The sequence below is a fragment of the Sceloporus occidentalis genome, unplaced genomic scaffold (genome assembly GCF_023333645.1).
Source record: "Sceloporus occidentalis isolate IW3139 unplaced genomic scaffold, rSceOcc1.0.p SCAF_1, whole genome shotgun sequence".
Taxonomy (NCBI): Eukaryota; Metazoa; Chordata; class Lepidosauria; order Squamata; family Phrynosomatidae; genus Sceloporus; species Sceloporus occidentalis.
This window is the reverse complement of record NW_028316981.1, coordinates 128883212-128902784: the sequence shown is the minus strand read 5'-3', so window position 1 is coordinate 128902784 and position 19573 is coordinate 128883212. Positions and strand designations below refer to the sequence as shown.

Sequence of the window (19573 nt, the reverse complement as noted above, 5' to 3'; positions counted from 1 at the left end):
TGGGGAAAAATAAGAAGAAGGAAGGAAAGAAAAATCCATAGGATACGGACAAGGACTGATCATGTAACCAATGTTTCCAAAAATGCTTTTTCTTGAAGCTGACCTCTATAAAATGCATGTTCATGTGTAGCTAAAGCAGTAAGATCTTCTGTCTAAAGGATGATAGATGGCGATGGTGAGTGTTTATCTTTCCAGCCTTGAAGTATAAGTCTTTTTGCAACACTAAAAGCACGCAGGATCCACCAGTGCTGATCTTCAGTTAAATTCCACATCACAGGAATGTATTTAAAAGAACATGTGTGTCTATAAATGTCAAAGATTTTCCTAATACAAAATTAATATGTGGTAGCACTTCTTATCAAAAAGTAACAAACACTTAACATGCCAAGATCATATGCCACAAGGAAGCATAGTTGACGTCACATCAACAACATTCCATTGACACAAACAATTTCTTTCTAAAAAGGCATAACGGTATCCAGAGCAACTGAGATTTTATTTATTTATTTAGCTGGACCAAATGTCATTTTAGATCTAAAGAGATTTTGGTTATTAAAGCTAGGATAGTTTTCCACTGGTGAATTTGCACAGGACAATCTAATGCCTTATTCCGCTCCATTTTTATGTCATTATTATCAAATGTTAAGCTGTTCAAAAAGCATATATAAACTAAACTTCTTAATTTTATTTTCTCTGAAGATATGATCAATGTTTCCAACCTATCAAAGATAGCTGAATAATTCAGAGCTGATGGTTTATGTACAGACAGCGAAAGGTCTTCCAGTTGTAAAAATGGCTACATAAGAATGCAATAGTGAAGATAGCTAAAATTCTTGGTCAGGACCAATCAATTGTTCCAAAGTATAAATTTCCCAGCCAATTCACCTTTTCCATGAAAAAAGCTGTCTCACCAACTTCAAATAAGGTTTATAACCTATGTTGATCATATCAAAAGCAAGTTTCAGAAGTTGTTTATATACTTTTTAAATTACATGGTCTTCATCTTTACACAACTCTAAGGGCCTGAGCAGATGGGCCAGGAAAGCATGAGCCAAGTCCATGCTTTCTTGACCATGGTGTTCACTCAGGTTGGTCACTGGGGCGGGTTATAGACCGCTGCTTTGAGGCGGTCTGCCGCCGCCGCCGTTTGCCCCGTAAGGGAGCCGTCGCAGCCACACCGCGCAGCTCCCTTGCGGAGCAAAAAAGAAGCTCCAAAATGGAGCTTCTTTCTGCGGCGCCCTAATGACGTCGTGAGGCGCCACTGGCGCACTCGCGACGTCATTAGCGCTGCGACACGTTCGGACGCACAGCGTCCAATACGTAAAGATGGCGCCGGCCGTGTGGAACGGCCGGCGCCATATTGTACGGACAGAGTCCGTACTAGAGCCAGGGGCGTCTAGAAGAGACGCCCCTTTTTTAAAATCGGACGTCCTGCGGACGTCCCAAGTGGCGGTCTATAACCCGCCTGAGTCAGAGCAGGGACAGACAGTTGTTCACACAATTATCCTTGCCCTGACCCAGGATCTGAGACTGGTGCACCACTCCATACCTTGCTGGCCATCGATCCAACTGAGAAGCCCCCAGTCACAATTTCTGATTCAGAAACAGGGCACCTGGCTGCACTCACGTGATCAGGCACCCCATTTCCACATTGGCTGCAATGACTGGGGGCCTCTCAGTCAGAATGACAGTTGGCAAAGTAAGGAACACAGGAGACTGTCTGAACAGCCCAGTTTTGCTGTGGAGTTTCTGAGAAACTTCATGCAAAACCAGGGGTAAGTTACCCTGGGACAAAGGCTCTTTACCTGGGGGTCAGGCTGGGTCCTCGAGATCTGAGTTTGGATAGCAGGATTGGGCCCAATCCTCCCTCAGGGGTTTTGGCCTGTATCATCTGATCTAGACAATGCAAGGCCAGAGAGAAGCTAGGCCTTTTGGCTCGTGAAGACAATCCCCTAAATCTCATTTTCTCTAACTTCTACGGCTGCATTTCTCTTGTCTTGATTAAACCTGTCCTTAAGTTCTATACAAGCAAACCAGTTAAGATCTTTGTCTCTTTTTAAGAGTCATCTTTCTTGGTTTAAATTTCCAGTTGTCTTGTTCAAAATACAAAAGAACATCATAGAACAACCATCTCTAATTTTTACCTATACTAGCCATTAAAAAGGCTTCCTGCAATGAGGTGGCTAGTATTATCTTAGGAAAACGTCTTTGCTTATTCTTATGACAACCTCATAAGAGAGCCTGTTTAATACAATGATTTTTCTTAACTTTATCATATCAAAGATAAGTATACCAACCAAAACTTAAATTATGGCATTCAAGTTCCAAGAGTGTCACATCTCTAAGCAATATCAATTCCTTCAACCATACAAAACAACAGACCTCAAAATAAATTGGATATGAGGAACTGCCAAGCCACTCCATTCCTTAGCATCATACGGTGTTTCAAATTTTATTCTCGGTTTCTTCGTCCACCAGCTAAATCTTCTAATTTCTTTCTACCATTGTACACAAAATATTTCATTTCTGCTAATAGAGATCATTTGTAAAAGAAATAAAAGCCTTGACAAAACATGCTATTATTACAACAGTTCTAGCCAAAAGGAATAAATGTAACTTTCCCAATTTTTCTGTCTCTTTTAATTTCTTTCCAGATATGTTCATAGTTGTTATGAAATAAGAAAAAGTTATTCTTCGTGGTTGTAACTCCCAAATATTTAATTCCCTTATTTCAAATTTAAAATGTGAAACAGCAGATAGTTCATTATCCTTTTCTGAAATCATTTTTTAAGTTAGCAATTATGTTTTATCACAATTCACTTTAAACCCAGAGCATGTCCCACATGCCTTATTTTTTTCCAGAAAAGCCTTAATTGAGTCCAATGGGTTTTGTGTTATCATAACAAGATCATCTGCATAAGCTCTCATCTTATACTGTTCTTCTTAAACCTTCACTCCATAAATCCTGTCATCATGTCTGATATTCCTGAGTACAGTCTCCAACACAAAAATAAATAGTAAAGATGAGAGGGGCCAACCCTTTTTAATCCCCCTTTGTATTTCAACCACTCTTGAAAACCTGGGACTTTTGAACTGAGTATTTTTTTTTCTTTATTGCCCAAATAATATTTAGTAGGTATTTCTCCAAGAATCTGGCACCTACCCTTTTCCTAATAACTCATAACACACCATTTCCAATGGCTGAAGTAGCTCCATCTTCAAATTTCTTATGCTGCTGATAGTCCATCTGTGTCTAGCACTATTGCAGTTTTAAACTTTTAAATTGCTTCGTTTAGTTCCACAGTTGTCACAGGCCCGTTCATACTTTGCTTCTGTTGCAAGCATAATTTGTCCTATTGGAACTTATCAAAATAGTCTTCCATATTTGAGCTTTTCTCATTGCCTCTCACATATACAGTAAGTCTCTGTAATATTCCTTGAAGGCTTTTAATATTTTCAAATTATCCATTACAAACTGATCTCGCTTCCTGATCTTTGTTGTATTTTTCTTCATTCTTTCCTGTCTCAATTTATGAAATCCCTTTCTCAGGTTTATTTGCAAATTCACCATTCTTTTGCTTAAGGTATTGTAGTTCGGCACTAATTTCTTGGACTGTAAACAATGAAATCCATTGTTGGAGTAATGTAATCTTTTGCTGAGTCTCTTTATCAATTTTCTTTGAAACTATGTATTTTGTCAATAAGCATGCTATTTTTAGCATCACTTTCTTTTTTCATATTTTATGAAACCATATTTAATAATGGCACCATATTTTATAAATTGCCCTCTCATATAAGCTATGCTTTCTCAAACTATTGTGGGCTCTGTAAATTTATTTAAGTTCAGCTCAAATCCAAAGTACTTTGTACATTTAAAGAAGGATCTTCCTTTAATACCTTTCCTGGAACATTTATCTTTATTAGGATCAACAATCCTGTCCCAATCCCCCATGCAAATCAGATTTTGTAGGTCTAGTTCAGTGGTCCCCAGACTTTTACAGACTACCACCCCTTTCCTCTTGGGCAACAAATTCCCCCACCACCACCAGGGGAAAAATATTTTGATTATCAGGTCTACTGTTCTACTGCAAATTCAAAACAGCCAATCTCAGTCACTGTTCCCTTGGCACCCAGTCACCTTGGGAGCAGCAATTGAGCAGCTGGCTGAGCAGCGACTGAGCAGCTTCTTTCTTGTGCTGGTCTTGCAGCAAAGGCCGGCACAGGCGAGAGTCTTTTTGGTTACTGTTTGACTGGCTGTTCAATTTTTCCTCCTATTGCACCCTCTCATCCTGGGAGCAGCAACTGAGTAGCTGGCTAAGCCGCGACCAAGAAGCCTCTCACCCATGCCAGCCTCCCAGCAAAGGCCAATGTGGACAAGAGGCCTCTTGGTTGCTGCTCAGTTGCTGCTCCCATGATCACCAAGTGCAGCGGAGAGAGGAGGAACTCTCAGTCCTTCATCGGAGCTGAGAAAGGTGCAGCTGGTGCGTATGTAAGGGGTTTACAGAGCCCACATGCTCTGTATTGGAGACTGATGTGGACTAGAAAATGGAGATTTTAAGTACACGACTCAAGACAAAGGACTCTTTCAAATAATCGAGCACAGATATTCCTTCTCAAGAGACATTGTTGTTGTTGTTGTATTTATACTCTGTTATTTAGAAATGCTTTCAGAGCGAAAGACATGTCCAACCCATACAGTTTCAAGGGTTCACTCTCCCACAAAAAAGGTTTTCTTCTGCTACCTCTTTTCTCACTTGGTTTGATGAAAGAAAGCAGCAGCAGCAGCAGGACAACTCCAACCTGTCAGCCAAGTCCCCGCAAACATCACAAAGCTTAAGCAGGGTCCCAGATTTGAAAGCTCCTTTTTGCCACCACTTCTCCCCCACCACCATGTGCTCTAACTCTTTGCTCCAGTTTGTCCCAAAATGCTCCAAGCCACAGAAGCATTGGCCTGTGCCCAAACCTCACGAGAGTTTCCCAATTGCCACTACTAGTGAAAGACATCGGTAAGGGAGTGATCTCAAATGGTCAGACAAAGAGCAGGAGATAGCACCATACAAAATGATCAGCAAAGCTGTGTGGTGGTTTTCTGGGGACCCTGAAAAGAACTTTCATGAAACCTACATCCCCACCATGGTCTTAAAGGCTGTTGGTTCCCCTTGTCTTTCTTGCACACTATTACTTTGACTGAAGGCCCCTCCTGCTGCCCCCTTTTCCCTCCACCGCCCTGATATTTACCCATTTTCCCTCACCACCCCCCTGAAACCTTCCACCGCCCCCTGGGGGGCGTATCACCCACTTTGGGGATGACTGGTCTAGTTGGATATTTTTCTTAACAAATTAAAAAAAAATGATTTCTCATTAGTTGGGCAATGAATACACATTAAATGCATATTCTTGCCATTCCAGATGATTTCTACAATTACACATTTACCTTGTCCATCTTCAAAAATCAATTTGTCTTGTAACATTTTATTTATATAAAAGAAATTCACATTTCTTGGAGGTTTTTTCCTCTTTGCAGAAGCAGAGTTTGCCTATATATTGCATCAATCTTATTGTCAAGTCCTTCACTGGATCTACTTGTAAGACCCTCAAAAGCTTTTAGTACTGTCAATTTTAAATCAATTAGATCTTCTGGAACAACTCTTAATCTAATCTGTGTTTCTTTTGATTTGATTTCCATCATTATAATTTTATCCTGTAAACTTTCTAAATCCTGCCATAAAATGTCAATTTCCTTCAAATTATCAAAGATGTCCTATTTATGTTGTACGTAATCATTTTGAGATTCTGAACTGAGGACGTGATTTCTTTAAACTGCTTTCCAGCAAGCTCTTTAAAATGATTTACCATATATACTTGACTATAAATCGATCTCATGTATAAGTCGAGGGCAGGTTTTAGGGCCAAAATGATGGATTTTTATATGACCGATCAATAAGTCGAGAGTATAACTTAAGGACATGTAAGAAAGCATCTAAAGGATGGAGCAAAGGAAAACAATGTCAAAGAACTTACAAAATTCCAGCAGGCATAAATGTTTGTGCTCACCATAAAGGCTGGAAGGATGAGAGAGTAGAGGGAGGTCAGCATGTCCAGGATAGATTACACTCTTGCCTTTCACCAGGGGATGGTTCCTTCTTTATAAGAGTTAAGGCACAGTACTTACATTGACCCATATGTAAGTTGACTCAGGTTTTTTAGTCAATTTTTAATGAAAATTTCTAGACTTATACATGAGTATATATGGTACTTGTTTTGTAATCTCTAATCTTAACTAGTCCAGTCTTGTTTCTAAATTCCTATTACTTTCTGATACACATTTGTTCAAATCTAAACTCTGGTTAGACATCATGGATACTGAAGCCTGAATTTTAATGAGCATAGAGTCAGTTTGGTCTAGTCTATCTCTGGACATTTTTCTAGTGGCCATGTTTATGATGTCATATAAATCACTCCCTGCTTAAATTCTGGCATCAGGACAGTATTTATTTTCCCTTTTCCAAAATATGGTTTCCATATGGATGTTTTAATTGTTTGAATCTTGGAGATGCCAAATTTGTTTCTTATTTGCAGTCCAAATTGGCACTTAATGTAATCTTCAATTTTTTAGCACTATGATGTCCATCTCTCTTGGCACTTATTTTCGCTTTGTCAATGGAGACTGCACTTTGAATATTTATGATGAAAACTGTTTGTGCTCACTCAAAAGTAATAAATCACCAATTGAGCAGAGGATTCCTCCATCCCTGTTTAGTATGGGCCATCCAAGATCCTTTGATAATACTGTAAATCCTTGTTTTTAGAAACTTCCATCTAGCTGGCTTTAATGAATCTTTGTGATTCTTCAGCTTTGCAGTGGGGAGCATTGTAGTTTCCAGGGTATGTGAGCTAAGTGGTTGTCCAGGATACTGTATTTCTGCCCTTGTGTAATCCTTCCATATCTTTATATGCTTAAAGATAATAATAAATCCTCCAATGCTAAAAGCAGCATGGAATCATGTCCCTCATGGTCAGAGCAAGTCCTTTTCTGTATGGATTGTGCACCTTTGTTCTTTAGTGGTAAATGTCTAGTATTTAACAGACACTGAGAAAACACCTGAAAAGTTCTATCTATTCCATCATAGACATCTGTGCTCTTCTGTATTACTTCATTTTATTTATGTGTTTTTTAAACTGTGGCTGTCAGATGCAAGAGACTTTCATTCATGTCATCTTTCTGGCCAGCCACTTAGTTTAACATTGCTCATAAAAGGGTACTTAAATTACAAGCGATCACACCAAAGCTCATCTTCAGCACTGCCAGACTTTCCTGTTCTACATGGTGAAGCTTATATTCTTTGTGACAAGAGCAATGAAGCAGCTGCAAGCTCTTATCCTTAGTGAAGGCGCCATAAATTGAATATGCTTCTTGTTGCTTGCTTCAGAATGTCAGGTGGTGCTTCATTAGCTTTTTTTAAAAAAGTATTTCTTAGTGTTGGGCAAAATGCTGGACCCTTTGTCCTAAATGAATGCTAAATGCAGAGCTCAAAAAATTAGTTTTTGGACTTCAAACATTCAGAATCCACCCCCCACCCCACGCCAGCCAGCCAGCCTAAATACCTAAACAAACCAAAGATGAAAATAAAAACCAAGAACCGAGCACCAGCTGGAAGAGGAAAGTTTTAGTATCTGGTGGCTCTCACATGGGAAGGCAATCTGGCTAATTCTCTGGTAGCCACTAGCTAGCCAGGCTATCTTTGTCCAGATAAAAGTTTGGATAATAGGGATATAAATTCTTGACTATTTCATTCTTGTATCTGAGGACAGATAATTGAAGTAGTCTTTTCTGTGTTGCAGGATAAAATGAATATTCCTCCACTGTATGAAAATTCCAAAGTACTGCAGAGGAGTTACTCTATGGTGACAAACATGTGGGGGTGGTTGTGCAAAATGCACAGATCTCTGTGCAGGAAGCAGTGTTTAATTTTATGCAGAACATGCTGGTGGGGCATGTTGATCAAACCAATATGTTTCTCTGCAAAACAATTCTTCTGCAACATTTCAAATACCAGGAGAAAATTGTAAAACTTCTAGATGGTCTCTATTATTCATCCTGATGGAGTTTCCCAAATGTTGATGTGTGATGTGTGTTTTTAACCTGAGAATTAATAATTATGAATATTCTTTCCCTTCCAAGTGGGCGCTGTATCAGCCAAAGGTGATTACAAACTGTGTTACCAAGGCCACTTGGATCTGTGAGCACCCCCAAAATTATGGCCCTTGTCTTTCCAGAGGAATGTAGCCCCATATATAGGAGGATGAACACCACTTCATTGGGCAGTTGAACCACTTGATAGCAGCAAATCTTCATTGTCTGGACTGAATCTCAGTTTATGGGCCATCCTCCTGCCCATTGTGTGACCTTAAACTAAACATGAGCTTTTCCACACTGAGATGGAGTGGATGAAACACATCTTGCTTTTCTCTCCAAACCTAACACCCTTTACAGTGCACAAGTCCAGGGATCAGATCTATGCAGAGCTGGCATTAGGAATTGGTATCATCAAGGAAATTTATTGGTTGAGGCCCATAAATTGAGTGAGTCCCCCCCCACCAGATATTTATTAAAACTTTCTACCCTATAGCAAAAGATTTCCAGACAGCTTCCTAATAAAGTCAATACAAAAAATTAAACAATTTAAATAAATAAAAATAATGTAGAAAAACAGTAATATGTAGTGGTTTGAGTGTTGAACTATGACTCTGGAGGTCAGGGTTTGAATCCTGGCTCAGCCATGTACACCCACTGAGTGACCTTGGGCAAGTCACATTCTCTCAGCCTTAGGGGATTGTCAGGACAGACTCCCTCTGAAGAAACTTGTCAAGAACCTGTGATGGGTTTGCCTCAGGTTCACTGTAAGTTGAAGGCACACAACAACAAAATAGACTAAAAGCATATTAAACAAATTAATAAGTTAAAACAGATTTAAAAGATTAAAACAACTTGAAATGCTGCACATAGCATCTGAAGTAAATCATTGAAGCCCTCTGTCAGCTGAATGAATAAATAAGGAAACACTTGTTTCATCACTAATGCCTTTAATAAATTGTTAAGTAGTCTTGAGACTCATGATTATGTATGTATGTATATGTATATGTATATGTATATGTATATATATAATCATCATCTGAGGAAATACAATGTGAAGTGTGGCCCAGATCTCCTACTTCATATTGTCTATCCAAACTAATTGGTGGCAGGATGCAAAGTTTGCTGTTTCCTCAGTACTGTGGCAAGAAGAGAAGTACCCCGAATTTGACTACCATTTAGTTGCCATGGCTAACCAAGCACAGAGTTGAGAAGGGGAGAGACAGGGGAAGAAAGGGTCAGAGTGATAGTGATATAGGATGCAGAAAGGTGGAGGTGCTGTGAGATGGAGGTGCTGTGAGTAAAATTCATATAATCCTGAATTTTAATTCATATTCACAGAAGTGACTCGTGTGAATGGAACATTGGAACTACAGCAGAGCTAACAGTAAGAGGATAGGAAGCTGCCTTATAGCCTTCAGGTCATGTTCCCTCAGTATTGTTTACATCAGAACTGCAGAACCTGTGGCAAACTGGATGTTTGCTCCTTGGCTATATTTTAGACTACTTTGGGAATGGAGAATAGTTACACTTCTACATAGAGAGAGAACTTGTGAATAATTGAAAAACAGTGTATGCAGACAGAGACCTCTCCCCTTGATCCTGACATTACTTTGACAGTTCTGTCCAGTGTATTTTGACATAGCAATAAGTTTTCCTGAGTTCAGTGAAGCTTTCTTTGCAGTAACTATATAGATATCTGCAACAGAAGTTAACCCATGGAATATTCTGCCAAAATGTCCTGTAAAGAAGAGTGGTACAGCTTGGTTCTGTGAAGTACTGGACATCCCTGGATTTATCAAGAAGAGCTACAGATCAGCGACAGAATACTTATACAGTATTGCATATGGAAAGTCTTTGATTCAGTTCCTGGGGTCTCTTTTTTGACATCATGGAAAACCTCTCCCAGTCAATGTACATGAGGGATGTGCAGAGTCTGGCCCTCCAAACAGTTGGGACTTCAACTTCCAGAAATGCTTGCCAGCTTGGCCAATGGAAAAGCAAATGTCAGAGGGTTGCACCAAGCTGCCCCACCCCCATATATTTGAACTTACAACCATCCTTTTCTTTGTATTTAAACCTTTTATCATTCTTTCTAGCAATTTAGGAGTGCCTCCTGGACGGGGTAATTGTCCACTCACAGTTCCTTTGCCTTTCGACCTGATTTACACAGACTACCATGGGCTACAGCAGATGAAGCAGCACATGGGCCTCTCTTTTAAAAAATACAGGTAAGAAGGGAGGGGTTGGTTCCCCCTTCACCTTTCTTTCCATTCCGTTTTGTGCTTTTTAAGAAGGCAGCTGGTGGAAACTGCCATGACAGAATTGACAGGCAGAGATGTACAGTTTTATTCAGAACACCTCTGCTGGTGCTTTACAAACTGTAGTAAACCTTGGTGAATAGTGAGATCATAGTGCAGACACTTGGTGCACGCCCATACAGATGGGGTGCACCATGATGAAGTTGTTCATGCTTAGCACTTACACAGCACTGTGCATAGCGGGCATCATAAGGCCGTGCTGCAGCTTTCATGGTGCCTGTTCTAGGGCGCAAATAGGAGCCAGGTTGCATGGCTCCTATTTGTCCTGGGTTGGGGGCATGGCATGTGGCTGCCACATCTGCAACCCAGCCCATTCAGGGGTGGCACAGAGCCCCCATGAATGGTCTGTCTGTACAGCCCCTTACTTACTTAGGTCCAAGCCAAACTGCAGAAATAGTGCAGATTGAGACCACTTTAACTGCCCTGGCTTAGTGCTAGGGAATCCTGGGAATTGTAGTTTATTGTGGCACCAGAGCTCCCTGACAGAGAAAGCTAAATGTCCCACAAAAGTACAGTTCCCAGAATTCCCTTGTATTGAGACAGGCAGTTAAAGAGGTCTCAAGTGGGATTATTTCTGCAGTGTGTTTTGGACCTTACTTTCTCTCTCTCTCTTTCTTTCTTTCTTTCTTGGATTTATATCCCACCTTTCTCCCAAAAATGGCATTCAAGGCACTTATTTCTTTCTCCACCTTTGGAAATTCCTTTGCCAGTGCTGACGTATTTGACGCAACTATTGTTTTTTAATTGTCTAATGAAAAGTCATGTTCAGTGCTTTTCCTATTTTGAAGTATTCTTACGCTTTTGCTAACCTTACCAAATGCTTATACACATAGCATGAAGGATTACTATTTGGTAAATGATTTCTTGTGTTTATCTGAGGGTATAATTTGGAACAATCTGATTAGTTCATCTTCTCAGGCAGCAGCACACAGGATTGGGTGGGATCCAGTTGAGTTTATGAACTAGCCTAAAGGGATCATTGCTGTCATTCAGCTGGGATCCAACACTGGTTGCATGGCAACACAATGAAAACAATCAGATTATTTGTTTTACACCAACCTAGTAGAGCTGGTATGCAAAAAGAGTAGTCTTTCTGCCCGCCTCCTGGAACCTTTTGAGGCTCCACATATTGCAAAAATACCAAAACAACTCTCCCCCCCCCCCCCACGCAAAGATATCTACAGTAGTTGTTTTGAAAAATGGTATTTATATTAACATTAAAAGAAATACCATTTTTCAAAACAAGTACAGTGCAGTGGAGGGAGGTACTGGAATCTAGTTAAAGGGTGAATTGCCATTGATTGGGGTGAAAAAAAAGCATGATCCAAGGAGTCTGGAGGGGTCAAAAGATGCAAAAACAGGCTGGGGCAGCACATATGGCCCCAGAGCCTTCCTTTTCCCACCCACCCTTTGCCCTAGATCTTCCAAATCATCCTTTCCAGTATTGTTTGTGTTCTTTTTCTGTTCTTTTAAAATTACAACTGTACATAGTACTTAACAAAATTGTGGGTTTGAGATTACTATGATTTTATCTTGATGTATTTCTTTCTTTTGCCCCCTAGCTAGGTTTTCTTTCCTTGTTTGCTCTTGATGTAGTTCCTCATTCTAGTCAGGTTTTTCTTTGCTTGTTTGTCACCTTTTCAAAAGAGCAAAATGCATTGCCATGTTGTCGTTTTTTTAAGGCAGGCACCTTTGCCTATTTAGTACCTTCTATTCAGTAGCAAGACGAAACAACAAGACAACCTCTCTTGCTGGATCAGCAGCTACAAAAAAATTGTGATTTAATTTAGCACCGATAGTCCTGCTGTTCATTACTAGCTCCCTCTCTCTGCCGGTTATCCTACAGAATTTTATGAGGGAGAAAAATGGCAGGCAATGTTATTGCTTTCATTATAAATCAGTTTTCTCTCTGCATTCAGTTTGGTTGGGTGAGAAGAGTTGATATTCCTGTCCTTGCTTTTACTCGCTCTCTCTCCCTCACTCTCCTCCTGCCATTTCCCAGCCACCACTGACGTTATGAACCAGGATAGCAAGGATTTTGAGGTGAAGGGGAATAGCTACACACCAGATTCTAATGAAAGGGAACTTCATTCCATTAACACTGACTGCATCCGACCCTACCTTTTCTTGAAATTTTATTAAAACATTAGGAGGAGAAAGGGCTACAATTGGCTATTGGTTTTTTTATGGCTATATATAGTATGTCAGGTATGAGAGGTCATGTACCTGCATTTCCCAGTTGTTGAGGAATATGAGCAGGAGGGTTTGATTGTCCACATGCCTTGTTAGTGGGCTTCTCATAAGGGCATCTGGCCTGCCACTTTGAAAAAACAAGGCTGGCCATTTTAGGTTTAAGAGAAGTCCTTAAAAATTAATAAGAGGAACTGAACAGGAAGCAAACCAAGGCCTGTAAACATGGTGAAGATGTACCCTATACACTAAAGTCTGTGTTTGGGGGCAAAAGTTTTCATTTATTTTTTTATATTTGAAAGTAGGTAAATAGGGGCATACATCCCTCCAAGTTTTCCTGAGGGCTTAGCGTGGCCGTTGCTATCCTTAGAAGGTAACTGAATTAAATTATTTGGACTAATCATGTTTTCCAAATCCATATGCCACAAATAATTCATCATGTTAAAATTCAAGTCATTTTGGTATTAAATATGAAATAATCTCCTTGTTCATAGTTCCTCTAATCATTAACTCTAATTCATGAGGGCACAAATGAACCTCTGACAGTTGCCCACTCTTGATACTATGGATCTGTTCTTAAAAGTGAGTTACAGCCCCGTGCGAGACCCTCAGCAGCACAGCTAGCCCCACTCCTTTCTGGTATATGGGCTGAGTATCCCTTATCTGGAATTTAAAAATCAGAAGTATTCCTATAACCAAAACATTTTTCATGGAATTCTGAATTTTGAAATACTCCAAACTCCAGAATTCTCCACATGGGTTGCTGAGACAGTGGCACCTTTGTGCACAAAATTTGAGTCATGCACAAACGTATTTAAAATATTGAATAAAATTACCTTCATGCTATGTGTATAAGGTGTAAATGAAACAGAAATGAATTTTGTGTTTAGATTTAACCCCCATCTTCAAGATACCTCATTTATGTACATATATGCAAATACAGGTATTCTAATACCCCCTAAAATTCAAAAGTCCTTTGCTCCTAAGCCTTTTGGATAAGGGAGATTCAACCTGTATGTGGAGAGAGGAAATTACACAATGCAGTTCAGACCAGAAGAGGTTTGTGCCTGGAGACTCTTAACAGAGGATGAGAATTCCTCTTGGATCAGTGATGAAGAGTGGAATATTTAAAAAGGACATAGTATGGTCATGTATCCTCTTTCTTATTGTTGTTGGGCAAAAAGTAAGAGAAAGTGGTTGCCAATCTGTTTAAAGAACAATAACAAAAACAATACAGCAGATAAATTACATGCATCCTTTGTGGTGTAAACAGAGACTTTAAATGCCTGCCGGAATTTTGGAGATTTGTTATCCTTTTCTTCTCAAGCACAATTGTATGGAGGGGGGTGGGGGAGAATAGTTGCTCCTACAGGCAGGCTAGGAAGGCAGCCATTTATTTTTCTATGCAATGGTTCCTGTAAAAGAGGGGTGGAGAAAATGCAGCCTATGGGCTCATACCCTCCAATAGTTCACAGATGAAAATCAGAACACATGGCAAAGCTACCTCAGAGTGTGGACAGGATGGCAGAAGTTATTAATGAGAAAGAGCACACAAGCCAGGAGAGGTTGAAGCTATTTTCTTTTGCCTGAGCATACTGGGAAGGTGAGGATTCTGTCCTCTCCTTTCCTCTCCTCCCCCCTTGCTTAGCTGAGTACAAGACATTTTTGCTCTTTAAACCCAGTTTGCACCAAATGGAAGTAAGCTTAGGACAAAGGGGGAAGATATGAAGAAGAGTGGTAAACTGGGATGTTTTGAAAGCAGCTGAAAAGGTGGGATGACACATGATTAATTGGGACTGTCCCTGTCAAACTGAGACAATAGGGAGGATAGGTAGGCTATGTACAGCCCCCAACTCCTTTTTTGTAGGACCTCAAGTCACCCAACTGTTCCAGATCACCCCTTTTACGAGGAAGGGAGAATATTGCCTAAACTCGACAGTAAGAAACCATTCCACACACCTTGAAATGCTGACTTGAAACCAAAAATAGACTAGAAAGCCCAGAGGCTAGAAAACCAGAAGCAGACCTCTGGTCAATGTGTGGCTGAATTTTGGGCAATTTTAATTCACAAATCACAAGGTGTAGTCCACTTTAGGGATGCAGGGGTGGCATTTGGTCCTCCTCATAGCTGCTCAGCCCTGCTGTAAAGGAAGTAGAAATAATGTCATTTCCTTTCCCTTCCTACCTAGAGGCATTTATAATTTTAGTTTGCTGCAAGGGGCTAGACTAATTATTCATTTCTAAAAAGGTGAAAAGCAGGCTAGCCATGAATCCAACCACCTCATGTCTTCATTGCACAAAAAGAATACCCCCCCCACAACCATTGCAGTGTGCATGAGGTTTGTAGTTACAAGGAGGAGTGAAGACATTATTGCTGTTGTTGTTGTTGTTGCCCCCAAATAAGAATTTCCTTCTGTGTAATTTCTTTCAGTCCACAAATTTTAGCACTACAGTAACCAAAAACATCAGTTTAGACAGCTAAAGAAAAGGGACAGGCAAAGTTACCAAGGGAATGCAAACACTGCAGACAAATGAGTTCTAAGAGTGAATGATTGTAGGATTCTCACTCTATGCAATGTAAAAATTTGGGGACTGAAGGAAAATGGAATTTGGGGGCTGAAGGGGGATGGAATTACTACTTGGTGGGACAATGCGTTTATTTTGCCTCCCGCTGCTAGACTGCTATAATCCTCTTTATAATACATTTTGTCTGATTTTTCATGTATGTTTGAGGATAATGATGTGAATGCTCTTCCTGAATGAGGATTGATTTATTGAACTTTATTCTGGAAAGAGAACTGGATTATGTGGGGGCAGATTAATTAATAACAGTATTGATTTGGAGAAGAAAATGCAAAGGCAGGCTTACGTTTCAACATTAAGAAAACAAGAATAATGACCACAGATGATTTACATAATATTAAAGCAGATGATGAAGACACTGAAATAGTTCAAGATTTTCTATACTTTGGCTTAATCATTAACCAGAACGGAGACTGCAGTCAAGAAATCGGAAGATTAGGACTTGGAAGGGGAGCTGTAAAGGAAATAGACTTGCTAATTAGCTTACTTGCTGTTCACCATTATGATCTTTGGAATAGCGGTATATAAATAAAACAAATTATTATTATTATTATTATTATTATTATTATTATTATTATTATTATTATCATCCTGAAGTGTCAAGACATATAATTGAATACTAAAGTTAGGATTGTCTGTACCATTATATTTCCCATTTCTATGTATGTTTATGAAAGCCTGACAGTGAAGAAAGCTAATAGGAAGAAAATCAGTTTATTTGAAATGTAGTTCTGGTACCATGGAGTGCTAAAAAGATCAATAAATGGTTCCTAGAGCAAATCAAGCCTGAACGTTCCCTAGAAACCATAGTATGGGACTGTCATACTTTGGCCATATCATGAGAAGACATGACTCACTAGAAATGACAGTAATGCTTAGCAAAGTAGAAGGCAGTGTGAAAAAGATGAAGATCACATTCCAGATGCATAGATTCTATCAAGGAAGCCATAGCCCTGAGTCTGCAAGTCCTGAGCACATCTGTTGAGGAAACAATAACTTGGAAGTATAGTTTAGTGCAATGAATTGTATTTTTTGTAGTGTAAAGTGTTTAATTTGTTTATAGGTGAATACAATATATATATTTAAAAAGAAAACATAAATAAAAACACAACAGCACAACAAAAATAACAGATAGACCTTGTGGTCTCTTCCAACTCTATGATTCTATGATTCTAACATCCAATACATTATATAGGGCCCATCCTGTCCAAACAATCAGTACTCAAAGACCTCTTGAAAGCCTTGTTTGCAGAAAGAAAGTAGAGAGGGTGCCACTTTAGACACTGTGGAAAGGAGTTCCAGAGGCTGGGGGCAGCCACTGAGAAGGCCCTCTCCCATGCTCTCACCAAATGTACCTTTGAGGGTGGAGGGACAGAGAGAAGGGCCTTCCCAGCAGATCTCAAACCACAGACAAGTTGTTAAGGGAGGATATGTTCCTTCAAGTAACCTATACTCGAGCTGTATAAGGCTGTATATATCAAAACCAGCACTTTGAATTGTGCCTGGAAACAGGCCAGCAGCCAGTGGAGCTTTTGCAATAAAGGAGTTGTGTGCTCCCTGTAGCCAGCTCCAGTTAACAACCTGGCTGCAGCTCTTTGCACCAGCTGGTTTCTAAATATTCTTCAAAAGCAGCCCCACAGAATGTTTTAAACTAATCCAACTGGGTTGTCTCTAACTGTAACCAACATGCTGTTCTTTCTCTTCCCTTGCCCAGATGTCGTGTTCGAGTAATTGATACTTTTGGGACTGAGCCTGCATACAATCATGAAGAATATGCTACACTGCATGGTTACCGGACAAACTGGGGCTACTGGAACCTGAACCCTAAGCAGTTCATGACCATGTTTCGTAAGTGGTCATGGCATTTGCCAGTTCATTAGAGGTGGGGTTACACTTCCTGGATGAGGAAATGATTACCTGCAGTATCAAAGGTGGTATACCTCCATCAAAGCTGGGGAAAGTGTGGAAGACTATCTTCCAGAATCCACCAGCCAAGGTGTTCAAGTCACTATGCTGAGAGTGGTGATCCCAAAAAGTAATTGGGAGTGCAAGTTGAGTCTCGGTACAGTACATGTTGAGTCTCCTTATCCAAACTGCTTGGGACTGTAAGTGTTTTGGATTTTTCAGATTTTGGAATGTTTGCATACAAATAATGAGATATTTTGTAGGTGGGACCAAAGTCTTAACATAAAATTCATTTGTGTTTCATATGTACTTTGGACACATTATGAGACAATAATGCTAGGAAAGATGGAGGGAAGCAGAAAGAAAGGAAAGCCACATACTAGCTGGATGGACTGTATTAGAGAGGTAATGGGTATGACTTCGCAGGAACTAAGCAGAACAGTGGAGGAAAGGGAGTCTTGGAGATGTCTCATCTACAGGGCTACCATGGTTGAAATCAACTTGAGGGCTGTTAAAAACAACAATGCACCTTATACACATAGCCTGAAGGTAATTTTATACATATTTTTAATAATTTTGTGCATGAAACAAAGTTTATGTACACTGAACCATCAGAAGGCAATAGTGTCACCATCTTAGCCACCTATGTGGAAAATTTTGGATTTTGAATATTTTGGAATTTGAAATTCTGGATAATGAATACTCAGCCTATATAGCTTTCCTGCTGCTCTACTTTCTTGGGTGCTGGAGATAAAACCCGGGGGTATATATCTGGAGGTTTTGCAAGATGATGAAGAAGCCTTGAACGTAACAGGAAGAGAGGAACTGAAAAGGTCTGTGCCCTATGCTGCATCCATGATGTGGAATGAGTACTAGAGATCCTGCCAGATTTGCACCTCAAAGCTGATTTTCCAAAGTGTTCTACATAGGCAGATATGCTGATGCCTCCTGACCTTAACCTTGGCAATGACACCCTAAGGAAAAACCAGCTTAATGGGGCCTGCCATTTTAATTAGCATTCATACTTTGCTGTCCCACTCCCACTGTTCTTCTAATTATGCTTTCTAGCAGCTCGCTTCCTCCTCCCTGGTGTCACTAGGGTGAAAGACCTACAGCTGCCACAGAGCTATTTCATTGTAAGTAGCCCTCTCTGGGAGCTGCCAAGATAACCAATCATTCCTCTCCCAGCTGGAAGGAAAGTGATAGCAGGTACAGTAGGATGTGGTGTCATTTAAAAAAAAAAATAACCCCAGGATTAGACGGGAAAGGAAACAAATGGCCTTTTGAAAACTGGCATGCTGTTAAAACATTTTCAAAACACCCTGTTCTTGGGTATGTAGGCAGTCACACATATTCAGTCTCAACATTCCCTGAGGCATGATCAGAAACCACTAGAGAATAACTGAGAAATGCACAGTTTCTGCTGGAAAGTTAGGAGGAGGACAACAACTAGAAAGCAGTCAGTGTTAAAGGCAGGCAAGTTTCCTTAGAGGAAACTGGGTTTGGAAGGAAGACTGCAGTTGGCATCTTAGGAAAACAGATGCATCCTTCTGAGTCATTTCATTGTGAATTCAAATGTTGTGAGTCAGCATCAGCAGGATACCAACTAGAAGTTCATTCTTTAGCAATGACATGAAATAACCAATTAATGCAATCTCTAATAACTAGCTGCAGATTATTTTTTGTAGTTTCATCATGGTGTTCAGCTTTTGGGCTTGCTCTTCACTACATAGCCTAAGCATGTCTGTGGTTTTCCTCTGGTCATATACAGCTCTAGGTTTTACTTTACACTTTGTTGTTATCGTTATATGCCTTTGAGTTGACATCATTTTATGGCGACTCGATCATGGTGTTTTCTTGGCAAGATTTGTTGAGAGGGGATTGCTGTCCTCTGAAACTGAGAGAATGTAACTTTCCCAAGGACACCCAATGGGCTTGTATTCCCAAGCAGGGATTCAAGCTCTATGGTCTTCTGGCATCCTAAATCCAGCATTCAAACCACTATACCATCTTGGCTGTCTTGATATGTAGTACATCAAGGTACAACACATATAGAAAGTGGGTTACAAAATTAACTTATAACATCAAAAATCCACCAAACAGTGATACCTTTATTGAGACAACCACTGTTGCAAGCTTTCAAAGCTCCACTGGCTTCTTCATCAGGCAAGGTGTTAAAAACCATATAGGAGAAATAAAATTGAACATATTAGTCATAAGCCTGCATTTTGCTGCTTTTGGTTCAATTCAAAACCGAAACAAACAGCAAAATACGGGCTTATTACTAATGTTAGAAACTGGGGTTCATGGAGGTCGCAGCCCTTCACAAAGGAGTCAGGAGAGATCAAATCTAGTCCAAAGCAAAACACAAATTTATTCAGCTGAGGTGGACAGTCAGCACCTTGGTAGTGCTCAAAGAAACTGCCGCGCCTATTGGCAC

The 19573-nt window shown here is 40.0% G+C and overlaps 1 protein-coding gene across 1 annotated transcript in view; it reads left to right on the top strand.

Moving 5' to 3' along the window:
* Positions 1 to 19573, top strand: part of MGAT5B (alpha-1,6-mannosylglycoprotein 6-beta-N-acetylglucosaminyltransferase B) — a 301222-nt gene that overhangs the window by 232004 nt on the left and 49645 nt on the right. Inside the window, exons 9-10 of the mRNA XM_089534995.1 lie at positions 10234 to 10365; positions 16943 to 17076. Of these exons, the coding sequence (XP_089391121.1) occupies positions 10234 to 10365; positions 16943 to 17076 (266 nt within the window). The remainder of the gene's footprint in view (positions 1 to 10233; positions 10366 to 16942; positions 17077 to 19573) is intronic.